The sequence below is a fragment of the Mesoplodon densirostris genome, chromosome 10, assembly GCF_025265405.1.
Source record: "Mesoplodon densirostris isolate mMesDen1 chromosome 10, mMesDen1 primary haplotype, whole genome shotgun sequence".
In the NCBI taxonomy this organism is placed as follows: domain Eukaryota; kingdom Metazoa; phylum Chordata; class Mammalia; order Artiodactyla; family Ziphiidae; genus Mesoplodon; species Mesoplodon densirostris.
The window spans coordinates 69,148,295-69,176,110 of NC_082670.1; the positions used below are offsets into that span (position 1 = coordinate 69,148,295).

The 27,816-nt window shown below is 39.0% G+C and overlaps 1 protein-coding gene and 1 non-coding gene across 4 annotated transcripts in view; one reads left to right on the top strand and one right to left on the bottom strand.

Moving 5' to 3' along the window:
• Positions 1–27,816, bottom strand: part of SETD2 (SET domain containing 2, histone lysine methyltransferase) — a 122,559-nt gene that overhangs the window by 63,600 nt on the left and 31,143 nt on the right. For all 3 annotated transcript variants that reach the window (XR_009533525.1, XM_060109191.1, XM_060109192.1), the window contains exons 2-8: positions 20,579–20,617; positions 14,738–19,098; positions 11,408–11,539; positions 8,521–8,649; positions 4,876–4,999; positions 3,398–3,475; positions 1,607–1,704 (exon numbers count right to left, since the gene is read on the bottom strand). Coding sequence is in view for 2 of the 3 variants with exons in the window: in XM_060109191.1 (XP_059965174.1) it covers positions 1,607–1,704; positions 3,398–3,475; positions 4,876–4,999; positions 8,521–8,649; positions 11,408–11,539; positions 14,738–19,098; positions 20,579–20,617 (4,961 nt within the window). In the remaining variant the exon portion in view is untranslated. The remainder of the gene's footprint in view (positions 1–1,606; positions 1,705–3,397; positions 3,476–4,875; positions 5,000–8,520; positions 8,650–11,407; positions 11,540–14,737; positions 19,099–20,578; positions 20,618–27,816) is intronic.
• LOC132498097 (U6 spliceosomal RNA) lies at positions 13,724–13,826 on the top strand. Its single transcript, XR_009533709.1, has one exon. It is a non-coding gene; the product is annotated as a U6 spliceosomal RNA (small nuclear RNA).

Here is a 27,816-nt window from a genome sequence, read left to right on the forward strand (position 1 = left end):
AGACACTACTAATAAATATAGTAATAAATAAATGTAACCATGGAGTCAAGGTAAAGTGGAGGAAAGAATACAGGCCTAAGTCTACAGCCCTGGGTATAAACCACCTCTGCCATTTATTTACTCTGCAACCAGAGCTGCCCAAGGAAAACACGAAGGACTATTCCAAAACTAAATTGATAGATTTAGTATATAACAGTAGCAATCAAAGGCACAAAAATATTTGATAAATATAGCAGGGAATCACAAACAGCACTTAATTTCCAGTTGCCTTTCTTTCAAAGAGGAGAGTACAAATACAAGAGGAAAAAAAAAATAATGGAGCCCTACATGGAACCTGGTCAACCCCAGAATACTTGACCGTTGCCTAGATCCATTAGTTCATGAGGTGTTGCAAAATGGTGATACCATTACTGCTTCATTTATTAGCTAAAATAACCTCTATAAAGAATTTCCTCTCACCAACTGCTTGGTTTAATCAAAAATTCACTGGGAAAGGATGGATAAATGCTTGATTTTTTTCTTCTTTTAATTTTTAAACTAGTGGTTACTCGTAGGGAGAGGAGAAGGGGCAAAAGAGGGATAGGGGATTAAGAGATATAACTATTATGCATAAAATAAATAAGCTACTAGGATGTACTGTACAATAGAGGGAATATAGCCAGTGTTTTGTAGTAACTACGGATGGAATATAACCTTTAAAAATTGTGATTCACTATGTTGCATACCTGTAACTTATGTAATACTGCACATCAACTATACTTCAATTAAAAAAAAAAAAAAACTAGTTTCCAAAATCATGAATTGGTTCCTTTCAATTATGACGAATGCGCTTTTATTTTTAAAATGTCATTAAAACTCATGGATTTTACATAGTGTGTTTCAAACCACTTGCCATTATTATTCTTAATGATGCTTAAGTGTTAATAAGAACTCTCCCACTTTTGGTGAGATTCTATTCAAGCTATCTCCGAAGTCCCTTTGACATGACCCTCCTAATCTTTTATAACTGGTTTTCTGGTATGAGGAGATAAACCAGAGTCATCTTGTTCAATACCTGTCCCAAAGTTGACACCAGATATTTCTCCGAGGAACCCTGTTCCTTTTAGTCTGGTTTTATTAAAACCACAATATAAATGCTAAGGGTATTCAGTGCTATTGCATCAGTTACTGGTTTTGGTAGAACTAGGTAACAAATTATTTTTCAGAGTACAATATGGTATAGATGAGACATGATAAAGTCATGAACTGATAACTGACAGATGAATTATGGCCACACAGGGATTCATTATATTGTTCTCTTTATACTATGTCAACACCCTGTTGACATTTCTGTAATAAAAAGTTTTAAAATTACATTAGAAACATAATTATATAAATAAGGCAGCATGAAGTTCAGAGGAGGAACATGTAGTTCCTGTACAATATCCCTTAATGGCCTGAAGTGTCATACAGAAGGAAAATACACAGAACTAAAAGAGAACACTATAGATAAGAACTGACAGTACATATAACTTCTTAGTAATTCACATCTAAGTTTTAGATTCCTATATCTGAACAGTGTATTTCTCCATCAGAAGCAGCAAAACAGAACGGAATCAATACTCACCCGTATCTTTGGAACTGATAGTCAAATGTTAACTCTGAGCCTGAAGGAACCAGTTTGGTGGTAAAAAACCCAACTCTCAGTTGTCCGTTCACAGTCCACTGAGATGTTGTTTTTAAAAGAAAAGAAATTAGTAACTGGTTAATCTGTGTGTGTTTTTTTTAAAAAAAGATCATCATCATCTGCCTTAATTATGCATGTGCCTCTTTAGATAATAAAGGTTTTTCCAAATAGCTAACAGGGAAATTAAAAACAAAAACAAAAACAAAAACCTTAAGTATCACTCTTATTTAATGAGCTACCAGATGAATATCATCTATAATTTAACTCTAATAAAAGTAACTGCTACTTTAACTTATCTTAATACACATTTCCACACAGTAAAGATTCACTTGTAGTAAAAATAGGCAAATATGGAATGCTTGGTGTCACTGAGTACCAGGCGAATTTGTATTATGTTACGTTAAAAGTAACTGTAAGATAAGATGGGGCATGGAAAAAGGGAAACAACAATGCCGGAAGTTTAATTTCATGAAACAGTGGTCATAATGCTGAGTGTAGAGAAAGGGAAGGGAAGCATCACAGCAGATACATAAAACTCAAAAATTAAAATGGGGGTAAATACACAGGGATTGGACCTTGCAGTTCCAGAATATGTAAGATGTAAGTTGACTGGAAAGCTCCTGTCCAGACCATCTGAACCCGCTACTGATGAAAAACCCAGACTTAAAGAGGTGAAGGGAAACAGTACAGTTGGAGTCTCACAGCTAGACATGTGGCCACCAGCTGCAGGCAAAACTAGAACCAGAACTTAATTAGGTTAAATAATTTCACACTGGGTTCTCCTATTCGTTATATGTTTTGGCTCTTGGAAGAGCTGTACCTAAGATCTATTAGTACAGAGATCAAAGGACAAAAAATATCCAAGAGTCAAAACTATTCAATATGAGAGGAAATCACTGATATATTTTTCTAGGGCGTGGGTCCACAGCTTTCTTAACCTAAAAAAGAACCAATATTCTAACGTGCATATATATATATCTATATGCTCTTTTTTTAAACTCTAAGCTTAAAACACAAATTAGAGGGTACCGAGATCATTACTTCAAAATGTTACATCGAATTCGGTAAATGGATTTATCAAGTGTCAACTATGTGCAGGCACAGGGACATAAAGATAACCAAGACCCAAAGTCTGGCCTTGTTGAGGAGGAGCAGTATATCCACATGCATACCATATATCGGCTCTCTCATCTGTGGCCATTCAGCCCCTTATAAATGTTATTAAAACCACCAAATTTGGCACCTGGATAAGACTGATATAAAATCTGAATATAATAGTACACACTGGACTTCATCAAAATTAAAATTTAGTTTTTCATTTCGGCACCTTAAACAATATCTAAAATTTATGGCCAGAGATGTGACAATTAAATGCGACTGGAGTTCCTGGACTGGATCCTAGACTAGAAAAATGACATATGGCAAAACTTGAATAAGGTCTTTAGACTAGTTAGTAGTTAATATTATTTCCTGGATTGGGTAATTATATTATGGTTACATTCAATGTAGACATTTGCAGAAGCTAGTGAAGGATAATATATGGGAACTCTGTACTATTTCAGCACTATTTATTATTTTATACATCTAAACTTATTTCAAAATAAATTTTAACAGAGTAAGAAAAAAATCATGAAAAAATAATATCCATGGGTACCTTTGGTATAGAATCTAAAATTGTCAGAATAGCAGTCTTGAACAAATAACCCAAACTCTAAATCTACCTCAACTTACTTTTTGAGTCTCACAGTTTGGTTCACAGCTGTGATTCATGAACCGGGAGCAATTTCCTTTCTGAGTGGCATCTATTATCTAGGGAAAAGGATAATTTAACAGTTAAAAATGAGACCTTAGGGGCTTCCCTGGTGGCACAGTGGTTGAGAGTCTGCCTGCCGATGCAGGGGACACGGGTTCGTGCCCCGGTCCGGGAAGATCCCACATGCCGCGGAGCAGCTGGGCCCGTGAGCCGTGGCCGCTGAGCCTGCGCGTCCAGAGCCTGTGCTCCACAATGGGAGAGGCCACAACAGTGAGAGGCCCGCATACGGCAAAAAAAAAAAAAGAGAGACCTTAAAACATATGTGCATTTTGCAAAGGCAAGGCATCCGGCACATTTAAGACCCTTATCCCTAATCCCCCGTTCCTTTAGAGAACTCTCTCATATTATTTTACACATCAAAGTGACAAATATCCAACTTCTTGCTCAGAAAGATCTCTAACTATCAACATTTTACCTGCGGGGCAAAATTATCTCCATATCTATCAATGTCTCATTTTCTTTTAGCTATTTCTTACATCCTATTATATTCCAATCTTACTTCATGTGTTTAAAACTTCATTTTCAAATGCATGCAATACCACAGTGGAGTAGCTCTCAAACTTGAGTATGTATCTGAATCCACTGGAGAGCTTGTTAAAACTCTTGCTGAGCCCACCCTCAGAGTGAGATTCAACAGGTCCTAGGATGGGTCCCTACAACTTGCATTTCCAGATTGAATGTAGAAGCAGACATGAGAATCTAGCTAAATTCTAGTAAGCTAGACATTAAAGAGATTTGTAAATGGTACTCCTCACTAAAAAAAAAACTTTTTGGAAAATACTTAATTTTCACAAAAGCATATGCTATTTGTGTCAACGTAATAGGCTTATTGTCACTTTTAAATGGTTTTTTTTTTTTTTTTTTTTGCGGTATGTGGGCCTCTCACTGTTGTGGCCTCTCCCGTTGCGGAGCACAGGCTCCGGATGCGCAGGCCCAGCGGCCATGGCTCACGGGCCCAGCCGCTCCGCGGCATATGGGATCCTCCCAGACCGGGGCACGAACCCGTATCCCCTGCATCGGCAGGCGGACTCTCAACCACTGCGCCACCAGGGAGGCCCTAAATGGTTTAATAAAAAATAAGTATTTTCAACTTCTCAGCTTTCGTCTTTAATATAAATATTGATAAATATAATCCACATAAACAAAAGCTTTTTGGGGGTCATCAATAATTTTTAAGAATTATAGTATGAAGCATGTATGTTTACATTTACATATACATGTAAATACCCCCCCTCCCTCATCCTTTTTGTAAGCAAACAGAAAAAAACTATCCACACTGTTCAGCTCCTTATTTTGGTCACTTAATATATTTTAGAGATCAGTCCATATCAATGACCCCTTTCAAACTCAAGAATTTCCAGATCTGTTTCAAAACAAACACATTCATGCCACTTACCTCATCATTCTTCAGGGCCATGAAATAGTAGTGGATGTTTTTGTTTCGTGCATACTCCTTTACCCGGGCTTTAAACTCTTTATGATCAAGTACCTCTCCACAATATTCCAGGACAAAGGTGTTCCTGGCAAAAGAAAAACAGTATTTCCTGCCTATGAGATATATGGAAAACACATACATCCATGCAAAAATAATAAATTTAAAAAACTATTGTAAAGTGGACAGATTTGCTACTACACAAGATGTAATTAAAATATATGTAAAAGTGCCTAGCAACTAATCGAGGTTAATTTTCTCCTTCCTAATACTTTTCAAAGAATGTTGACTCTAAGAAGCTTTTATAATTTACACTTATACCAAAATGCATATCCTTGCTCTCACTAGATATTAAAACAAACTTTCAAGTCTGGTTTACATTATCATGAAAACAATGATTCACAACTGAGAAACGGTTGTGAAGAAATCAGAAGCAGTGAAAAATTAGAGGCTTTATGTCCTAAGAAAAAAGAAGGCAACTTAAATACAGCAGCCCTTCTACTACCTTTACTCTCAAAGGTCTCTAATGATGTTAAAGGTCAAATATACCTTTTCTCTGACTGCATTCTCTGTGAGTTTTCTCTAGCATTTATCAACAATCATGATTAAGCTCTCTCCTTGGCTTCTTTCAGTTACCTTCTACCTTTGATTGTTCTTTCATGGTTATTTACACCTATTTCTTCTCATTGAAGATATTCTCAGTCTCTTCTCTCTCCCTTTATTTTATAAAAGCTCATTCTCACCAATGACTTCAAGTATTACCTCCATGTAAACAAATGTTTCTCTACGGTTTACTCTCAAGTTCTGACCTAAAATGACCTACCTGGAAGTCTTGTCTTACCCTTTCAAAATAAACATGCCCTGGAATTCCCTGGCTATCCAGTGGTTAGGACTCGGTGCTTTCATTGCTGGGGCCTGGGTTCATTCCTTGCTCGGGGAACTAAGACCCCACAAGATGCGCAGAGAGAAAATAAACAAACGTGCCCTAACACTAACTGAAGAGATTTTTAAAATGTAAAAATGTAAATCATTCGTATTTGTTATGATATACTGACATAATCAGTATACTTCTCCTTTTTTTCTTTTTTTTGGCCACGCTAAAAAAACGCTGTGTTTAACAGCTTTCTTTAAGAAGCCAGAAACAAAAAGCCACATTTATATTTCATATAAAAGTCTAGAATAGGTAAATCCATAGAGATGGCAGATTTAGAGGTTGCCAAGGGCTGGGAAGAGGGGGCAATAGGGAGAATTTGCTTAATGGGTAAGGGGTTTCCTTTTGGGGTGATAAAAATTTTTGGAACTAGACAGAGGTGACAGCTGCCCAATATTATGAATGTACTAAATGCCACTAAATTGTGCACTTTAAAAAGGCTAATAATACATTTGTGTGAATTTTACTCCATCCCCAAAAAACGAAGTCCCATTTGGTATCCAATAACATTAAGTCAACCTAGACAGCACTGCCTTCCATTCCTACAGCCTAAAACTTGAGGGTTTTGGTAGGAATTTGCTTATTTTTTTGGTTGAGTCTGTCATGGTATGTTAACAGTAACTAGCAGCTTTGCTCCAAATACCTCCTCCTCATACTGCGCACATCTGACAGTATGCCCTTCTTAAGTGGGAATACTCTACCAGTGAACGCCTAAATAGCTTAGAGTTAAAAATTTATAAAATTGGTATTACCATCAGCACATGGAAGTACATGAGTGAAGGTGTGGGAATCATGGAAACATTAAGTCCTAGTATATTTTACCAAAGCAGGGTTCTTTGTGAGTAGATGAGGAAAGCTAAAGAGCTTTCAGAAATTTTAACCTGCTATGTGAAACAGTCACACATTCTCTCCCCTCTTCTCCCATCTCCTTCCCCATAACAGACAAGGACTCCTGAGTCATCAAATAGTCTCTGTTGCATACAACAAGAATTCACGTTAAAGTTGAAGCTATGTTAGTGCAGACTCTGCCAAGAGGCAGTGTCCATTACTACCCCTGTAAGAGAGGGTTATGTCCAAACTGGAGTTCCTTTAAACAATTTTTTAAAAGACTCTCCAAAAGAAAAGCCTGGCTGGCTTGAGTAGAATAAAAGAAAGCATACCTGAAAACCTGCATCTAGACCAGAGTTAGTGATTTTAGAAATGCACCAGACTGCCTTGGGAAGAACTGAGTTCAGTGTTGTTAACAGTGTTCAAGGGAAATTTAGTCTATTATTTATTTAAAATATTATAAAGGATCCAATGAATTTGGATATTAAACATATTGAGATGATTCTGAGATATTTGTTTCAAAGAAACAATTTAAAAATGGTTATAAACCAAAATACTTTGATAATACTTTGCAGAAAAGGGAAATATATGAGGTTCCTTTTTTATATAATAAAACATGGGTTTTTTCTGGTTGGTTCTCAAAAGGATAAAGTGACATGAATATCATTTCCTATTTTCACAATAAAAACTAAATGATTTTGCTTTCAAAAGATATATGAGGTTCCTGTCAGAAAACTAAATTACCTGGTGGTGGTGGTGGTGGTAATTATTATTAGGTTATTTGCTACCTGGTTGCTTTGAATCCCCACAATAAAAAGACTAAAACCCCTCACCCCATCCCAATTCCCATTCAAGTGTGGCCATATGCTTAGGATTCTGAAAGAACAGTTGTGCCTGAGTCACTAGAATCAGCAACTGTTTTATTTTCTTCCTTTATTACTTTGATGTATTTTTAAAAATTCTTCAATCATAAACACATGTAATCTGTATATACTTAACTTTAAAGAAAAAGGTACTCAACTTTCATAAGAATACTTAAATATGCTATATGTAAGAAAATTAGTGGTTAAAGGAAATACAGAATATGGTAGAAAATAAAACTGAACCTTTTACTGCATTACATATAAAAGTTACATGACTTTAGAAGGCAACATTTATTCATTCAAAAATGTTTAATGGGGCCTCCCTGGTGGCGCAAGTGGTTGAGAGTCCGCCTGCCGACGCAGGGGATACGGGTTCGTGCCCCGGTCTGGGAGGATCCCATATGCCGCGGAGCGGCTGGGCCCGTGGGCCATGGCCGCTGAGCCTGCGCGTCCGGAGCCTGCGCGTCCGGAGCCTGTGCTCCGCAGCGGGGGAGGCCACAACAGTGAGAGGCCCGCATACCGCAAAAAAAAAAAAGTTTAATGAGTGTCTATCAAGTATGCTTTAATTCTCTATCTCAATATCCTCAGACACTCTCCACTACTCTTATCCCAACTAAACTTTATATAGATTCAACTTTATAGATTCTGTCCTAACTCCTTTTTATAGTTTCATAGGGATTCTGGGGATCTACAGCAAACACTTGGTAATTACTTGGAATTAAGGTAACATAACTATCAGACAAAGAAGGACCGGCCTAGTCCAAATATCACAAGGGACAAACTGCTCTCTCATATATAGACAGAAGAGATTTCTATTTAATATCCTAAAAGAAGTGAATTTAAAATGAACAAACTAGCTACCAAGTGGTCATTCTGCACAATAATCATTATTAAACTTCAGTGTAATGGGCAAATTATTTTCCTAAAAAGTATCTAACCAACTTCAACAACACAAATGAAGTGAAAGGCGATTAAAACATAACTTACGAAGGAAGGTCTTTAGCAGCTCTCAAGCCCCAGCCTTTCTTTTCTGTGAGTATGACTTCCACATCTGCATGCTGTTTTCTTTGAAACCGTCTATTGGAACAATAATCCCCATTTGGACACCGAGAAGAACTGAAATGAGAAAAGGAGAAAATTAATTCTTCAAGTAGCAAAAGAACCAAAAACACATTCACTAGAATGTTATGTAAATATATCCATATCTTTATGGCATAATCAGCATATGTGTGGTAAACCTCCAAGTGAGCCTTCCTCAATAATTCTTTCTATCATGAAGGGATTCCTTAAAATTGAGTGTCTACATTGTTAAACAGATGATGCCCAAAATACAGTCTTGTCAACTGGTCATTACCCCTCCCTGAGTGTCTAAGATACATTTCCAGGCTGCATGTAAGTTTGCAGTACTCTGACAACTATGCAGAGCTAACTTATTTTCAATCAGTGCAGCTTCTCTTATATTCCACTCCAATCATCACTAATTTCATCTTTTGAATGTAGCTAACTACTTGAGCTACATTTAAGAGAAAGCAGTCATCATTAAACGTATCTTTGTTCACAGTAAGCACAATATAAACTGGCAAGGCTCTTCCCTCATGGATCCTAGAATAAAAATAAAATCAAAAATTTACTGAATTCTTAATATTCCAAAGCTTACAGATACAAAGGCTTTTAATACTGAGTAAGGCTACAATAAAAATTACCAATTATTTCCAACATATTATTATTTATTGCCAAACCAGTAGTAGTAAGCAACATTTTTACAGATGTCCAAAGGATAAGGGATTCACTCTGGAGAGAAGCAGTGAAGGAAAGCTTTCCGGAAGGAGTAGGATTAAAGCAGAATCTCTAATGACACAGAGGATATGGACAGATAAGGAAAACAAGAGGTACAATGACAGGGCCCACCTGTGTGCAGAAATAGAAAACAAGGCCTATTTGAGAAAAGGGGAATAAAATAGCTAAGGATAACTGATAAGAAAGGTGGGTTGCTGGAAGATGAAAAGGCAGGTTGTTGATGTACTAGGAAGGGCTCTCAATACCAAGGTTACATTTGAACCTAATCTTGAGAACCACTAAGTTTTGAGCGTGGGAATAACAAGAAAAAAGAATTTCTGTACTTCATAACCGTTCAACAAGGTTGGCAGGAAAAACCAGAAGAATGCAGAGACTAGGGCAACAATGTCAAATTAGAAGAATACTGTTCTTATGTCTTCTCTTCTTTTTTAATTAATTCATTAATTTGGCTGCGTTGGGTCTTCGTTGCTGTGAGTGGGCTTTCTCTGGTTGTGGCGAGTGGCGGCTACTCTTAGTTACAGTGTGCAGGCTTCTCATTGTGGTGGCTTCTCGTAGCGGAGCACAGGCTCTAGGCTCACAGGCTTCAGTAGTTGTGGCACACGGGCTCAGTAGTTGTGGCTTGTGGGCTCTAGAGCGCAGGCTCAGTAGTTGTGGCGCACAGGCTTAGTTGCTCCGCGGCATGTGGGATCTTCCCAGACCAGGGCTCGAACCCGTGTCCCCTGCATTGGCAGGCGGACTCTTAACCACTGTGCCACCAGGGAAATCCCTCTTCTCTTCTTATATGTTTACTGTCATCTTTACTTTTAGTTTACATTTAAAAATACCAAAAATGCTTTCTCTTTTTTACTTTTTGAGGTATATGTTTTATTTTTGTAATGCTATTACATAAGCAAAACCAAAAACTGAGTTTTGGAAAAAAACACTTCATTAACACTAAAAATAAGGTACCTATACTATAAATCACCTTAATATTCTTTCCATGTTAAAAATGATACAATTTTCAATCCGACTGGTTTTTTTTTTAAATCACATTTTTTAATGTAAAGATATTTACTGTTTATATGAAAAATATGGAAGCAAATGTCTATCAATAGAAGATTAATAAATATGGGTTAACTATGAATAGAATACATAATGTAGTCAAGAGAAAGATTTAGATAGGTCTAAATATGTAGCTCTGAATAGGTCTCCAAAACATATTTAATTAAAAGTGTGGGGACTTCCCTGGTGGCACAGTGGTTAAGAATCCGCCAGCCAATGCAGGGGACATGCGTTCGAGCCCTGGTCCGGGAGGATCCCACATGTCGCAGAGCAACTTGGCCCGTGTGCCACAACTACTGAGCCTGCACTCTAGAGCCCACGAGCCACACCTACTGAGGCCCGCGTGCCTAGAGCCCATGCTCCGCAACAAGAGCAGCTACCACGATGAGGGGCCCATGCACCACAGCAGGTAGTGGCCCCCACTCACCGCAACTAGGGAAAGCTCGCGCACAGCAACGAAGTCCCAACGCAGCCAAAATTACATTAAAAAAATTATTAAAAAAAAGAAAAGTGTGTGTGGCAGGTGAGGAGGAAAAAGTACATATAGTAAGGATTTCACTTCTACACATAAGAAGAGGAAACGTCTACACATGCTGGTATAGGCATAAAAATTATCTGGAAAGACTACAAATAGAGGGATTGAGGCTTGGGGGAACAAGACATTTTACTTTAAGCACTTTTGAAATGTTAGGGTTTTGGCTTATTTTATAGTAAAAGCTAAAAAATACCAACATTTACCTCTCAGGACGTGAACCTTACAAGAGATAAAAGGAGACTGGGTAAAAATTTGTATTACTATGTTAGCATTAGGGCTACTTTACAGAGCACTTACAATATGTACTATAATCTAACGCACAATGCAAGGGAAATTTGCCTCCTTATAAACACTATTACACATTGGACATTTCATTGCTCAGAAATACTCAACAATAGGTAGAAGAAGAAAAGTTAAATTTTACTCCTAATAATTCTTCTTAAAATTTAGAGACATTTAATAAAATAGTTGAGCAAAAGCAGAGCATTCTAATTTACTTACCATTCAATCATGAGGAGACGATTAAGACAATCTTCCCCACATGCTATTTCACCTTGAGCTCTTTCATCTTTAGAAAGAGGTGTACACTCACACTGCATTCGCTTAATATCCCGATGGGATTTATTCTTCTTTCTATTGGGTAAAATTTTATTAAAATTGGTTAAAAAAATGTCCTGGCAATGATACAACATACACAATCAAAAATGTGCTAAATCTCACTAGTTTCCCATTTAATGATCCTGCTTAAGTCAATCATTCAAAAAGAAGAAAACATCTAACCACTAAGCATTTATGAGACTGAAAACACTAAGAATTGTATTGCAAAACAGGTGAGAGAGACAACCTCAGCATTGGCAAATGGGAAGCTGGGGTAAGTTCAAGTCTATCATTTTGGACTCAGTCCTTATTTCCTAGTCCTTGTCATCTAAACCTTGAATTCTGAGCAGTTTTAAATGTTAATAGTCATATTTGGCTCCACAGAAAAACAGGAAAACTCATGAATATCAAATAACATAGCTGATTAATTAAAGTTAGGTTTAAGAATCAGTCCTCATGGACTTCCCTGCAGTCCAGTGGTTAAGACTCTGTGATTCCACTGCAGGGGGCAAGGGATCAATCCCTGGTCAGGGAACTAGGATCCTGCATGCAGTGGAGCAGCCCAAAAAAAAAAAAAAAATCAGTCCTCATGGATATACAAATAATAGTTGAGATACAAGGCTAAGGAAGAAAAGGAGTTGCTTTAGAAAGAAAAAGGAGTTTTTAATTAAGAATTTAACTCAATCAAATCCTTTAGAGAATCCTGCAGCAACATCACTTTTGTACAAATCCTGTTTAAAAGAAGACTGAATGATTTAAAAAAAAAAAAGAATGACGTATATATTGTTATAGAATAGCATTACTACAGAGGACTAAACTTTCTCAGTGTAGATTTGGGGGGAGAAGATAAACTGTTCGAAATTGACTGGGTTCATAAAAACCTAAGCCAGAGTTCGCAAAGCAAAAGTGAAAATGGGATTATTTACTGGCCTTTTTGTTGAACTCTATTTTTTGATCTTTGTCAAAAAGGAAAAAAAAAATCAAGGACAGACGAATAAGATCCCTTTCCTAAGATTAGGGAACTATGACTTACTCTTCAGCTATTAGACAAGTGAAGAGCACAGCTGCTCTAAGTGACTGTCTTAATCGCCTAACTAATCTGCTTTCACCTCCAACATATGTTCTACTACAGTCTCAGTTTTATAAAGTACCTAGTGTCACGATAGTTTCCACTAAGTTTGAGTAACAAGAATGATTCATCTGGATCAATTAAAGATATAATTCATTAATGAGCATAAGAATATGCTTAGCCTGAAGAAAGATGACTAAAGGTAAACAAATTATCTTTTTACAAGTACTTAAGAGCTATGTATAAAAACAGTAGCTTTATTTTGTATTGCTCCAAAAGGCCAGATGAGGACTAACGGGCACAGATTTCGTTCAGGTAAGCCTATTTTCACTAGACATAAGAATGCACATACTATTTTAAAACAATTTGTCTTCTTAGTGGCTTCTATAAATGCCCAGCTTATATCAAGCACTTTAAAACGCCTCTCACCAACCAATTATGTATATGAAACTCACTGAATAAAATCCAGAGGGTTGGGTTGATTAATTTTATTTCTATTCTTTCACAAAGATCATGTAAGTTGAATCACTCTACTCACAAAATTCTTAAGGAGTACCACTTAAAATATTCAATATTTTGAAGTTAAACCTAATTTACAACTAGTTATAAATGAACGTAATTGTAAGAGGCCCACTTTATCCTTAAAAAAAAAAAGTGTTTTTGTTTTTGCTTTTTAAATAGGAAAAACTTCTGATGGGTCTAACTTTAAGATGAAGTCTTTTACCTTATCCACAGTGGAAAATGTCTTCATTTTAAAAAATTCTGAATGCTTAAAGGGATGATGGCTAAGTTGATTCTCAACTAGAGGAGAAATTTCCAAAAGGAGGTAGGTGGTTAGGAGACTATAAATTTTTTTAAAGGCATATTCAACATATATTTACATTGGGAAAACAAGATTATCGAAGAGAGGTGAAAGAAAGTCGACTGAGAATCTGTGCTCTAGAGGAATTTGTTTTTATTATCCTAGTCTTATTATACCTTGTTTCATGTTAGGGATTTCACCATTTAAAACTTAAAAACTTGTTATGCTATTGCCAAGTTTAATCTACTAGCAACAGATTTTGAAACATGACAAAAGAAAACTATATTCTAATCTAGTTCCAGCTTGTAAAGTACCTAAAGATATTTTTCAAAAATGTTCAGAATGGTGATCGCTTCCGTAGCATATATACTAAAATTGGAACGATACAGAGAAAATTAGCACGGCCCCTGCGCAAGGATGACATGCAAATTCGTGAAGGGTTCCATATTTTTAAAAAGAAATGAAGTTGAGTTATTTCTAGTGACGTGGATGGACCTAGAGAGACTGTCATACACAGTGAAGTAAGTCAGAAAGAGAAAAACAAATACCGTATGCTAACACATATATATGGAATCTAAAAAAAAAAAAAAAGGTTCTGAAGAGCCTATGGGCAGGACAGGAATAAAAACACAGACATAGAGACTGGACTTGAGGACAGGGGGAGGGGGAAGGGTAAACTGGGACGAAGTGAGAGAGTGGCATGGACATATATACACTACCAAATGTACAATAGATATCTCTAGTGGGAAGCAGCCGCATAGCACAGGGAGGTCAGCTCGGTGCTTTGTGTCCACCTAGAGGGGTGGGATAGTATCGGGAGAGTGGGAGAGACGCAAGAGGGAGGAGATATGGGGATATATGTATCTGTATAGCTGATTCACTTTGTTATACAGCAGAAACTAACACACCATTGTAAAGCAATTATACTCCAATAAAGATATTAAAAAAAATGTTCAGAATGAAGGAAAAAAAAATCCAACGTAACTTTTTTCTTCTCTAAAAGCAGACAATTTTGCTGGAGTTTTGTTTCACTTTCTGCCACAGTTTCACATGTAAAAGAAATTTAAGAAAAACTGGGCTGGTCTATATACTTTTTTAAATGTACTTCTAGAACCAAAGAAGTAATGGGACCAAAAAAAAAAAAATTTAGACATCCCCTTCCTGTTGGGGGGGGAGGGGAATTGGGGGACTATACACCATCAAATCTAAATAGGTAAATACACTTTTCAAATTTTTTAAGTTACATTTTATCACACAACCATATTTCATACAATTGAGCTCATATGTTCTGAACGTTTGAAAGTTAATTTTTTTCCCACAAAAGGAGGTTAATACTTGTCCAACAAGTATTAATTTGGCTTACCTTTCTGTTAAATAAACATTTTCTTCAATCAGATCAAAGTAACAAGGCATCTTCCCTTGTTTGGCACATTCCTTCCACCGCTGTGGGTCCCTGAAGTCTTCCATGACACACGAAGGCCCAACCAATGCTGAGCCTAGAGGCACTGCTGTCTCTCCCTGCTCTACCTCCACTCTAACTTTCTTTCTGTCCTGAAGCTCACCATCACTTTCAGAATCACTCTCCAATTCCTGTCTCCTTTTTTTAAGAGGCCCTCTATCTTTCATATCATTTTTTTCTAAGTTTTTCGAAAGATCTTTCTTCTCATTCACAGCTAAAGAGTCCTTAATGGAATTGCTGCTTATTTCAGGTGCTTGCACTGACCCCTTGTCCTTCTGAAGGGCCAGAAAAAATTTATTGGACTGGCTTGAAAAGTGAGATCCTCCACGTTGATCCCAATTCTCCTCCTCTTCACGGTCATCTGTTAAGGAATCTGGTACCTGACCTTGAATTCGATCATACGCAACCCCAGTTCCAGGTGGTCTACCTGCTGATCTTGGATCCCAGTAGCCATTGCCTTGCCAGTAATTACGTGTCCCACTATACTGTTCTGCACTTTGCTGATACTTGTGTCCACCACAGGCTCCATAGCTGCTGTCAGGTTGCTGATATGTGGTAGTAGGCTTTTCTTGTTGAGAGAAGTCCCACCCTAGATTTCTGAGCTCTTCTGATGAACGGAAACCATCCACTCGGGAGATCTCACAAGAAGAAAAATTTGACTCTGTTTTTCCCAGTCTACTATCTGGCCTGTTAGGGAAAGTGGTCTGTTGCCGAGACTTACTTGAGACATCTTCAAAATCATCAGAAGAATAAATTGGCAGCTCTTCTTGCTGCCTAGAAGTTATTTTGGCTTTCACTGCTTCCTCAGAATTTGGATGACCTAGAGGGTCAGATTTTATGTCTGTATGACTTGTACTATCAACCCCATCACTCTGAGGATGAGCAATTTCAGACAGGTGATTATCTATCTGTTTTCGACTGGGCTGTATAAAAGAAATTTCTGAATTCTTCTCTGTTGTTTTATGAAAGAAGAACTTCTCAGTTTGAGGACAGGCTTTACTTGCTATACTCTCAAATTTTTCCTCATATGAATGCCTCCTTAGCTCCAATCGCTCATCTTCCCAGTGGTCAGAATAGTGTCTGTAACTCTGACTGCTCCGAGAAGAACAAGGACTTGTTTCTTCCATGGGCAAAGTAGAATTCTTTGGCACAACCACAACAGACTGAAGACGGTTTCTTGGAATACTGCTATCATCAGAATCTGTATCTTCTGAATCACTTTCATCACTTGAACTTGCAGAAGAACCAGAATAATCTTCATGGACAGTAGATACAATCTCTGAGGCATGACCACTACTGTCACATTTTAAGGTATATGTTACACCATCACTGTCCTCCATGATTAAATTCAAATCACAAGAAGAAAATACAACTTCTGAATCATCAGAAGTATGTGCATGTCCTCTTCCACCTTCTTCATCTAAAGAGATTTCTGGTCTTCCTCTTCTATCAGGCAGTATGGAATTCCCTTCTTCTTGAGCCTCTTGCACACATTTCCCAGATAGTCCATTATTATGCCTATTTTCCCAGGAAGCAAATCCTCTTCCTGAATCAGGAAGGCCACTACCTACTTCTATTATTTCTTTCTCTGCATGCTTTAAAAACTCTGAGCTTTTACTCTTCAGCACAGCATCCAAAACTGGAGATGTATTCTCTCCACATTGCAAGAGAGTTAAACTGTCTACTTTTATTCCTGGTGGAAGACTCTGAAGAGATGAAGCAATACATGAGCTCCCTGTAGGTTGATATAAATCATCAAAATGATTAACAGAAGCTGAACTAGTACTACCAACACTCTGCTTATATTCTCCACATGCAAATTTTGAGTGCTGATCTGTCAGACTTCCATTATCACATATAACTGTTTTTGATTTCAAATGCACATTCATAAAGCTATTTGAAGAAATCTTCGTTACTAAAGGCTCAGTATTTTCAGCTCCGGAATGACACAAAGAAGGGCAGTTGTTGTTTGAAGTACAGTATATATCTGAATCTTTGGTTTTACAGCAAGAAACTCTCACATCAACTGGCTCTTTAACTATTGTTTTGGAATAATCTATAGTCATAACTGGCAAAGATATGAGTTGATCCTGGTGTGGCGACACTGGAGGTTCTGTTTCTCTAAATGGGCTTTCTGACCTACTATGCTGCATGCGAGTATCATCCAAGTCTTTTTCTTTACATCTATTAATATTTTGAAATCCATTTGATGAAAGCATGCACGTTTTGACCAAAGGGGATACCTCTGATCCAGTCACACTATCATCAGAAGACATCAAAACAGTGTCACGTTTAGAAGTGCAAAATGTTGCCAAATCAGATTCTGCCCCAGGTGATCCGTTTATATTAAATTCTGTGGGACAATAACTTCTTAATTGATCATTCTTCACTTTACATAAAGAGTCTAATTCCTTAATACTATCATGGCTATCATGTCCTATAAATTCAGACTTAAAAACAGGTGATTCATCTAGCTTTTTAAAAGTAGGTGAATCATTTAATCGATTTAATGGAGATGGAGACCCAATCTTCTCTCTTTCAGGAACTTTATTAATCGTTCTTAATTCACTACCTTTTGAACAAGGAGTCTGTAAGCTAAAAGAATGAGACTGTTTGATTTCCTCATTCAATTCTGTACAACAGAAAGAATTTTTAAATTTATCAGACTTGGGTGCAGGTTTTGAAGGGGCAGATTTATAACGGGAAGCACTGTTACCATGCTTGGAATATGATGACCCCCGTCGGAATCCCAGTTCATTAGTGGGAGAACAACATCTTTTCATTGCTTCATTTTCTGAAGTCCTTTTGGATTCTCTTTCTAATTTTGAAGAATACTTTCCTCTCTTCTCCATCTCTAAGTAAGAGGACTCAATTTTACAATCTCGATCAGATTTAGAATAGGAGGATGATGTCCTTAGGTCTTTGTAAGAGGAAGAATGAGATGAGGTGCGCCTTGAGTATGTCTTCTTATACTCATCTTCTGAATCAGAACTTTCTCTTGCCCTGTTATCTGTATATGGCCGAGAATAGCGTGCCCTCTCTCTATAAGGGGAACTCCTATGGTAGCGACGATCAGAGTCATAATAATGGGATCGTTCTGACCGAGAATAGGATGAACTAGTTCTAGAACCTCTGTCAGATCTAGAACGAGACCTGCTCCGCCTTCGCTCTCTCTCTGATCTACAGCGAGAAGATATATAACGAGTATCTCTTTCAAGTTTTGAGTAGCTAAAATATTTATCATCTCTCTCTGTTTTAGATCGTGAAGATTTCCCTAAATCCTCACTTTTTAAAGTTGCTAAGCTCTTTTTTGAATCTCTTTCTTTTTCAACGTTGGCTGAAAATTTTAAATCATGTGATCTTTGACTTGAGGAAGTCCGTACAGAATCTTCATCAGATTCTGAACCAAGAAAGGTGCCTTCAGATTGTGAGGATTTCTTCTTAGAACCTGTTTTCTTAGAGCCCAGACTACTCTTAGAACTATCTGGAATTTCTTCTTCCTTCCCAATATGGGAATCTTCTTTTTGTGAAGGAATATCTGCTTTCTCATTCAAATTGTGAGTTATGTGTTCTTCTGAACTATTAGATACAGGGTCCTGCTTAGTGTCCACTTCTGATGATTCTGGTACAATTGTAACTGGTGGTTCCTTCAATGCTCTAGCAGCTACATCTACTGGTGCTGTCATCAGAACTGTCACTGGTGTGTGTGGCAAGGCCACTGGCTCTGTTACTGGTGCTGGTAATGAGGGTGTTGTGGCTTGGGGAGGTGGAGGTGGTGGAGGCGGAGATGAGGGTGGCGAGTCTACAGTTGTTGATTCTGCTATGACTGCTGGTAATGGTACTATGGGAGGAGATGGAGATGCCACTGCTGTGGTAGAAGTCAGCAGTGGCCTGGATGTTACATGAAGCAGATGTTTCTTAAAATGGATTTTGCCCAATTCTACCCTTGATTTTGGTGGGGAAGATTCTTCTGTAGTAGATAATGTATCTCCAATGTCCATTTTAATTTTAGGGGTCGAGTCTACTTGAAGAGGTACAACTGGGGAATTTGGAGTATCATTTTGCTTTTCACTGCCAAGTGCCGTCAGAAACCTGTTCTGCAAAGTTTTCTTTGTAAGGCTGAAGCTGAATGACACCTTCTGTCGTCCCTGTTCCTCCAAATTAACTTTTGTCTTGGTGCCTTTGGGCAAAAACCGACTAGAAGCAACACCTTTAAACATTGGTCCTTTGATGAAACCTGCTTTCTGCACATTTTCAATCTTTGCCTATAAATGAACAAAAAAAGCAGTTACTACTACAATAAAGTTACTTTCAAATGGCTAGCATCACAGTTTAAAAATGTCAGGGTAGTGTTCGCTTCGGCAGCACATATACTAAAAATGTCAGGGTAATGAAAAGTCCTTTTTAATGACAAACAGCATGAATTTCATTAAGCTATATATGCATTTTTAAAAACTCTTTATTACGTAAATTTTCAACCATACCCAAAAGTACAGAGAATGGTTTAATAAACCTCTAAGTACACATCCTCAGTTTCAACAATTATCCATATTTTTCCATTCTTATCTTAAAGAATTTTATCCAGTTTTATAACTATTTTCCAGGCAGAATTTTTAATGAGAATTAAAAAAATAATCTGATGTGTATTTCAAGATACACTACAAGAGCAACAGCTAACATCTCAGTAATGAAAATACTTTGTTCTTGTGTCCTATCTGAGAAGAAATATCAGAAGTCATTATAACCAGTGGTCTTCTGGTATCACATAGAATCACTTGGGTACTTGGTAGAAATATAGATCTGTGACAAAACTCCAGGAAATAACAATTCAATAGCTCTAAGGTGAATAAGAAAGTTTATTTTGTTTTGTTTTTTGAAAACAACCATCTCAGGCAATTCTGAGGGATTTCCTAGATTTGGGAAACCACTGGTATAGAGCAGTCTCCCATCTCACTCATTTCACAGATGAGGTAACCAAATGGGGACCAGGCCTTTCTGCCTTCCTGGAAATTACTCTGTCCTGGCATACTACTACTGCATCTGCCTGGGCCCCACACACCCAGGCCATGCTGATTTATAGTCTGATCCTACCGTGAATGACAACTACAAAGTGTACATCTAAGAAGACTTCACCCTTCATTATTTGCCAAACCACCAAAGGAACTGATGGGTGTTAGAAGTTAAAGGCATAACCTCGGTTGTAGACAGAACAGCAGAAAAGTCTATAACAACAAACTCAAGCCTAAATTAAAGATAGTACACTTGCCATCTACCACATTTTTCTAACTGACATTCTTTAATCAACCCTGGCTATTTAAGAGAACAGTTTTCCACTTCAACATGGTAAAATCTGAGATCAGTTTTCAAAATTATACAGTTACCATTCAAGTGGAAAAGTAAATGTTTTCACATGCATTATCACAGAGCAGTGGTCTTCAAATACTTTTTAAGAGAGAAAATTCACTTTTCAAATTGAATTTTACATGGAAGCTCAACGTGTAAAAACAGGTAAAAAGCTGTCTCCCAAGTTGCCAGCTTCCTTTACCTTGACTAAAGCTCTTGAAACTCCGAAGTCTAAAAACCACTTTCTTGAGATATACAACATCCCTCACTGGAATGAATTACTATAGATCCAAAAACAAAACTAAGCAAAAACTATTACTTCGTTTCACATTCAAAATGATAGCTAAATTTTGAATGTTTTCAAGCTCATAATTGCTGAATATCTAATTAAATTATACTTACCTCATTTTCTTCTTCTCTATTGTCATCCAGCCAAGAAAGCATGCAAAAGAATAAAAAGAAATCATAAATACTTAAAACCGATTGAAATGTAAGTTGTTTTTTATTAAAACTTAGGATACCTACAACCTCCAGGTATATTCTATATAGGCTGTCCGTTCCTTCATAGCCTTAGTTACATTTAGCATAGCAAACGTTTAATGAAGATAGTGTCATGCACTGTGCTAGGTGATGGAGAGAAAAGGTGAATAAAGCAGAGTCCCTGCCCTCAAGAAGCTGTTACAGTTTCCTGTAAATACAAAATATAATTTTGTTATAAAAGTAATTCCAACATAATGGAGTAAATACAAGGATAGAAATATGCACAAATGTAACAGCAATGAGGAAGATAAACAACTCAGTTTAGTCGAAGGATAAGAATGCAAAGAATCCTTCCTAAAAGAAAAATTAGTTTTTGAAGAATGTATTTGAAGGGAGATCTTTAACGAAGGAAGATCCCAGGCAAAGATATAGAGATTAAAACATAGAACAATATGAGCAAGGAAACTATAAAATAATGTTATCTGAGTATAAAGCATAAGGCAGAAAGAAGCCAATAATTAGCCAAAGTAGGGAGCAGTGGCCAGGTCCAGAGGCCAGGTCTCTTACGATGAGAAACATTTTATCTTATGAATTAGTGGTTCTCAACCTGTTCTGGTATCCATTCAGCAGTCCCTTTGCTTAATGCAAGGTTTACACTCTACATGAGAGAATGTGGCTTTCTGAGCTCACAGTTATATTCTAACAAAGATAACCACACTATGTCCTGACTGAGGAATCAAAAGCTAAAAGTCTGGTGTATACCAGTGCACTGAAGCACACTGGGGGAAGAGAAGATACAAAAGGGTTTTAGGCTATAACAGCCAGATTTTGTTTATTTGTTTTTTGGGTTTTTTTTTTTTTTTTGCGGTATGCGGGCTTCTCACTGTTGCAGCCTCTCCCGCTGCGGAGCGCTCCGGACGCGCAAGCTCAGCGGCCATGGCTCACGGGCCCAGCCGCTCTGCGGCATGTGGGATCTTCCCGGACCGGGGCACAAACCCGCGTCCCCTGCATCAGCAGGCGGACTCTCAACCACTGCGCCACCGGGGAAGCCCCCAGATTTGTATTTTAAGCCGGTGTCTCTGTAGGCTATGTGGCAAGACTGGAGTACAATAATCTGTCTTAAATGCCCCTTAAAAGAAATGTACTAAAAATCCTTTCCCTAAATGTAGGCTTTACTCCACTGTAATTCAGTCCATTCACCAGAGTCCATGGTAGCCATACAAAACAAAGTAATGAAGGGAAAACAAAGTTGGCAATACATGGATGAGATCTAAAGCAGTGCCAGGGTTAAACACTTTTTTCTACTCTAAAACCATAAAGACTACAGAGATGTGACCTTAGAACTGCTGTATTTCATCAATTCTATGATATACATTTTTCCCATATATAACACCTCTACACAATGCATCATACTATCAATAACATCACAATCTAATTGGCAAGAGATTTTTCCTTTCTTAGTGATTAAAAAAAATAATTGTGTCTCACAATATGGCATACTAGATTCGATTTAAATTAGTACTATGTGAAATTTTTTTTAAAGAACAGAAAAGGAACTTGGAGATGTCCAAGCATTTGGAATGTCATTCATATTTGTACTCCTCTTTTCAGTGGATGTTTTAGAAAAAGCATTCATGGTTGTCTTCACGGTATCCATACACACAAAGTGCTGGAAATACTGAGGTTACCAGAACCCTTTCCTAAGTCTCAGCACTTATACTTTGGATAAACAAGTGAAAAGAATTCTGACAAGCTGTAATCAAAGTGATCACATGATCAAAGGGCTAAAGAAACATTATAAATGTGGGACCTGAGTGGGCATGTGAGGGGAGGAAATAAAGTTTCAATTCAGAAATCAGAAAACTGCTTGACAAAGATAGCAAGGCATTTCCCATAACTTGATAATATTTTTTAAATTTATAATAAAAAGGGGACTTCCCTGGTGGTCCAGTGGTTAAGACTCCGCGCTCCCAATGCAGGGGGCCCGGGTTTGATCCCTGGTCAGGGAACTAGACCCTGCATGACGCAACGAAGACCCTGAATGCCACAACAAAGACCCTGCATGCCGCAACAAAGACCCAGTGCAGCCAAATAAATAAATAAATATTTTAAAAAACAAATTTATAAACAATATAAGCACATACAGAAAATTTGGGGGAAAATATCAAATTTTTCTCATCTTAAAATCATTTCAGGGCCTCCCTGGTGGCGCAGTGGTTGAGGGTCCGCCTGCCGATGCAGGGGATACGGGTTCGTGCCCCGGTCTGGGAGGATCCCATATGCCACGGAGCGGCTGGGCCCGTGAGCCGTGGCCGCTGGGCCTGCGCGTCCGGAGCCTGTGCTCCGCAACGGGAGAGGCCACAACAGTGAGAGGCCCGCATACCGCAAAAAGAAAAAAAAAAAAATCATTTCATGTTAACAGAAATCAAATTACACACAAACAAAAAGAAAAGTCCACAATCCAACCCATCCAGAGACAACTGCTGCAAACACCTTGGTATACAGAGCCTTCTAACACTTCTTTTGTGTGTGGAGAGGGCATTAAAACAGAGGTTTTTGTTTTTCTTTTTGAGTATAGTAATCATACCATACAAGTCATTCTGTACCTTGCTTCCCCCCATCATCATAAATACAGCAGGTGAGCAAACGAAGTGTTTAGATCAAAGGAAAAAAATTGAATCACTGCAACAGATGGAGGAGGGAATGATCTTGAGAGAAGGGGATACAGATGAGTAAAGACATAGTTAAGTTTCAAAATAAAGCAAGAATATTCCTTTTGGCCTGTATTTCTCTCTGACATCATTAGTTGAAAGTTAGGGGCAGGGACAAGGTAAGAGACTTGAAAAAATTCAAGTGTGGGGAACAAAAATAGAAGCAGACTATAATCTTCAATGTTGCTGCCCCAAGTTGGACATTACTAATTTATAATCAGAGTCATTGGCACACTTATGTTATTTCCCCTTGCAGCATTAGGCTATCTAGAATCAATGAGGAGAAACAACTGATGAGTTACTCTATCAAGTTGGGTGGGACAAGAGAGGTAGAAGGCGGCAAGGGGCTGAGAGAATTGAAGGCATTCCCAAGAATGATCCACAGATAATAGAATAGGGAGTAAAATCTGAAGGAAGCTGATAAACTGAAGGAACAGGGTAGGGACAAGATAGCAGCAGCTTCAAAGAGTAGATTTGGTGGAAACCAGAAAAAGAAGTAGAAGGGTATTGTGAAGGAATTGGATATTATGGTCAGACTAATATTTCAGAGTTGGAGTACCCATCAGGAGATAATACCTAGGTGTGGCCAGGTGAATAGACTGCCACAGCAATAAGAGGACAAGCCCTTTTTAAAGATATTAATGAAATTGTGAGGCCATAATTAATAGCAAGAACCAGCCACAAATGTTTCTAATAAAAGAACACCTGCGGGGACTTCCCTGGTGGTGCAGTGGTTAAAGAATCTGCCTGCCAATGCAGGGGACACGGGTTCAACCCCAGGTTGAGGAAGATCCCACATGCAATGGAGCAACTATGCCCATGTGCCACAACTACTAAGCCTGCATTCTAGAGCCCACGAGCCACAACTACTGAAGCCCGCGTGCCTAGAGACTGTGCTCCGCAACAAGGGAAGCCACCACAATGAGAAGCCCATACACCGTAACGAAGAGTAGCACCTGCTCGCCGCAACTAGAGAAAGCCCGCGTGCAGCAACAAAGACCCAACGCAGCCAAAAATAAAAAATAAATAAATAAATTTTTTTTTTTGAAGAACACTTGCTTTGGTAAATAATATAATGTCAAGAACAAAGAATAGGGTTTTTGAAGGAAAGTTGCTGGAACAAGGGTATGGAAGCCACAGGTAAGAGTACTGAGCCAACTGTGCCCTGCCATAAAAAATGAGGCAGGCGAAAACAGGCATTTAAGTCTCCAGCGTGGGACTGTGCTAGAGTGCCTTATTTCTTCTTTTGAAAAGCTACTACAGAAGAAAAACCAGAGGATACCGCAGCCAGTTTTCTGTCAAAAACGTACAGTATGCAGATCTGCAGCTTACTGAAGAACTATAAAGAATTCTGACTAATCCATGTCAACGCAGAGACAAATCTCTATTAGGTCACAGGACACATGTGGGAAAAGACTTAATTAAGAGTTTTAGTCATAGCAATCTCAAAGAACCAAAGAAAGACATGATTATTCAAATCAACAACCAACCAACTTCTCAGGCTAGAACATAAGAAGTAAAGTTTCCAAAGGGAGGCCTGGTATAATGAGAGATATTTGGCCATATCAACAATATTCATAAACGTAAACAAGTTGGATAGTAAGAGAATCTATTCTAGATACCATGTTACACAGGAAATGTTTAGAGTTAAAACGGAAGTATTTTTATCTACTGTGGAAAAAAGACAATTTATAGCAGTGGTTGCCAACCTTTTGGGTACCAGGGACCAGTTTCATGGAAGACAATTTTTCCACAGACTGGGGTGCGGGTGGGGGGGCGGTTCATGCAGTAATGCGAGCGATGGGGAGCGGCAGATGAAGCTTTACTCGCTGGCCCACCGCTCACCTCCTGCTGTGCAGCCCGGTTCCTAACAGGCTGTGGACCGCTACTGGTCCTTGGCCTAAGCGCTGGGGACCCCTGACTTACAGAACCTTAGTGATTTATTTCAAAATATCAGAAAACTTCCAAGATAAAATAGTCTTATTTTGTTCAATTCCAAAACTTGGACCTATGACCAACAGAAGTATAGAATGACAGATTTTACCTCATTTTAATTTAGAACATTTTAAATTAGTTTCCTTTCTCTATTTGAAAAAGTAACACATGTACACAGGGGAAAACTTTATAATACAAAAAGATATACAACTAAAATTAGATCTCTCTACGTACTGGCAACTATTGTTAAGTTTCGTACATCCTTCTAAAAACTGTGCATATATGAGCAAATACGTTACTTTTGACTCTGGGAGGGCTCACGCCACAGAATACTTTCCAGAACTTCTGCTGCCAGTGTCCTTGTCCTCATGGTGAGCCACAGCCACCCACTGCCTCTGCAGGAGAGCTTCCAACACTAGCAGATACATCAGAAATACATCTACACGTGGAACAACTCCTACAGAACACTTACTGAACGCTGGCAGAAGACCTCAGACCTCCCAAAAGGCAAAAAACTCCCCACGTACCTGGGTAGGCAAAAGAAAAAAGAATAAACAGAGACAAAAGAACAGGGACGGGACCTGCACCAGTGGGAGGGAGCTGTGAAGGAGGAAAGGTTTCCACACACTAGGAAGCCCCTTCACAGGCGGAGACTGTGGGTGACGGAGGGGGGAACCTTCGGAGCCGTGGAGGAGAGCACAGCAACAGGGCTGTGGAGGGCAAAGCGGAGAGATTCCCATACACAGGATTGGTGCCAACCGGCACTCACTAGCCCAAGAGGCTTATCTGCTCACCCGCCGGGGCAGGCGGGGCTGGGAGCTGAGGCTCAGCTTCGGTAGGAGTTTAGGGAGAGGACTGGTGGCGTGAACACAGCCTGAAGGGGTTACTGCACCGGGAGGGAGTCCGGGGTGGAAAAGTCTGGACCTGCCGAAGAGGCAAGAGACTTTTTCTTCCCTCTTTGTTTCCTGGTGCACGAGGAGAGGGGATTAAGAGCGCTTCTTAAAGGAGCTCCAGAGATGGGCGTGAGCCGCGGCCAACAGCGCGGACCCCAGAGACAGGCGTGAGACGCTAAGGCTGCTGCCGCCGCCACCAACAGGCCTGTGTGCGAGCACAGGTCACTATCCACACCTCCCTTCCGGGGAGCCTGTGCAGCCCGCCACTGCCAGGGTCCCGGGATCCAGGGACAACTTCGCGCACGGCGCGCCTCATGCTGGTGCAACGTCACGCCGACCTCTGCTGCCGCAGGCTCGCCCCGCATCGTGCCCCTCCCCACCCCCAAGCCTGAGTGAGCCAGAGCCCCCGAATCAGCGGCTCCTTTAACCCCGTCCTGTCTGAGCGAAGAACAGGCGCCCTCCAGCGACCTACATGCAGAGGCGGGGCCAAATCCAAAACTGAACTCCAGGAGCTGTGCGAACAAACAAGAGAAAGGGAAACCTGTCCCAGCAGTCTCAGGAGCAGCGGATTAAATCTCCACAATCAACTTGATGTACCCTGCATCTGTGGAATACCTGAATAGACAACGAATCATCCCAAATTGAGGAGCAAGATTTATTATATTTTTCCCTTTTCCTCTTTTTGTGAGTGTGTATGTGTATGCTTCTGTGTGAGATCTTGTCTGTATATCTTTGCTTTCACCATTTGTCCTAGGGTTCTATCCGTTTTTTTTTTTGTTTTTCTGTGTTTTTTTACTTAAATTTTTTTTCTTTATTACTCTTTATTTTAATTATTTTATTTTATTTTAACTTACTTTATTTTCTTTTATCCTCTTTCTCTTTCTTTCTTTTTCTTTCTTTCTACTTTATCTCCCTTTTATTCTGAGTCGTGTGGATGAAAGGCTCTTGGTGCTGCAACCATGAGTCACTGCTGTGCCTCTGAGGTGGGAAAGCCAACTTCAGGACACTGGTCCACAAGAGACCTCCCAGCTCCACGTAATATCAAAAGGCGAAAATCTCCCAGAGATCTCCATCTCAACACCAACACCCAGCTTCACTCAACGACCAGGAAGCTACAGTGCTGGACACCCTATGCCAAACAACTAGCAAGACAGGAACACAACACCACCCATTAGCAGAGAGGCTGCCTAAAGTCATAAGTCCACAGACACCCCAAAACACACCACCAGACATGGACCTGCCCACCAGAAAGACAAGATCCAGCCTCATCCACCAGAACACAGCACTAGTCCCCTCCCCCAGTAAGCCTACACAACCCACTGAACCAACTTTAGCCACTGGGGACAGACACCAAAAACAATGGGAACTACGAACCTGCAGCCTGCAAAAAGGAGACCCCAACACAGTAAGATAAGCAAAATGAGAAGACAGAAACACACAGCAGATGAAGGAGCAAGATAAAAACCCACCAGACCTAACAAATGAAGAGGAAATAGGCAGTCTACCTGAAAAAGAATTCAGAATAATGATAGTAAAAATGATCCAAAATCTTGGAAATAGAGAAAATGCAAGAAACATTTAACAAGGACCTAGAAGAACTAAAGACGAAACAAGCAACGAT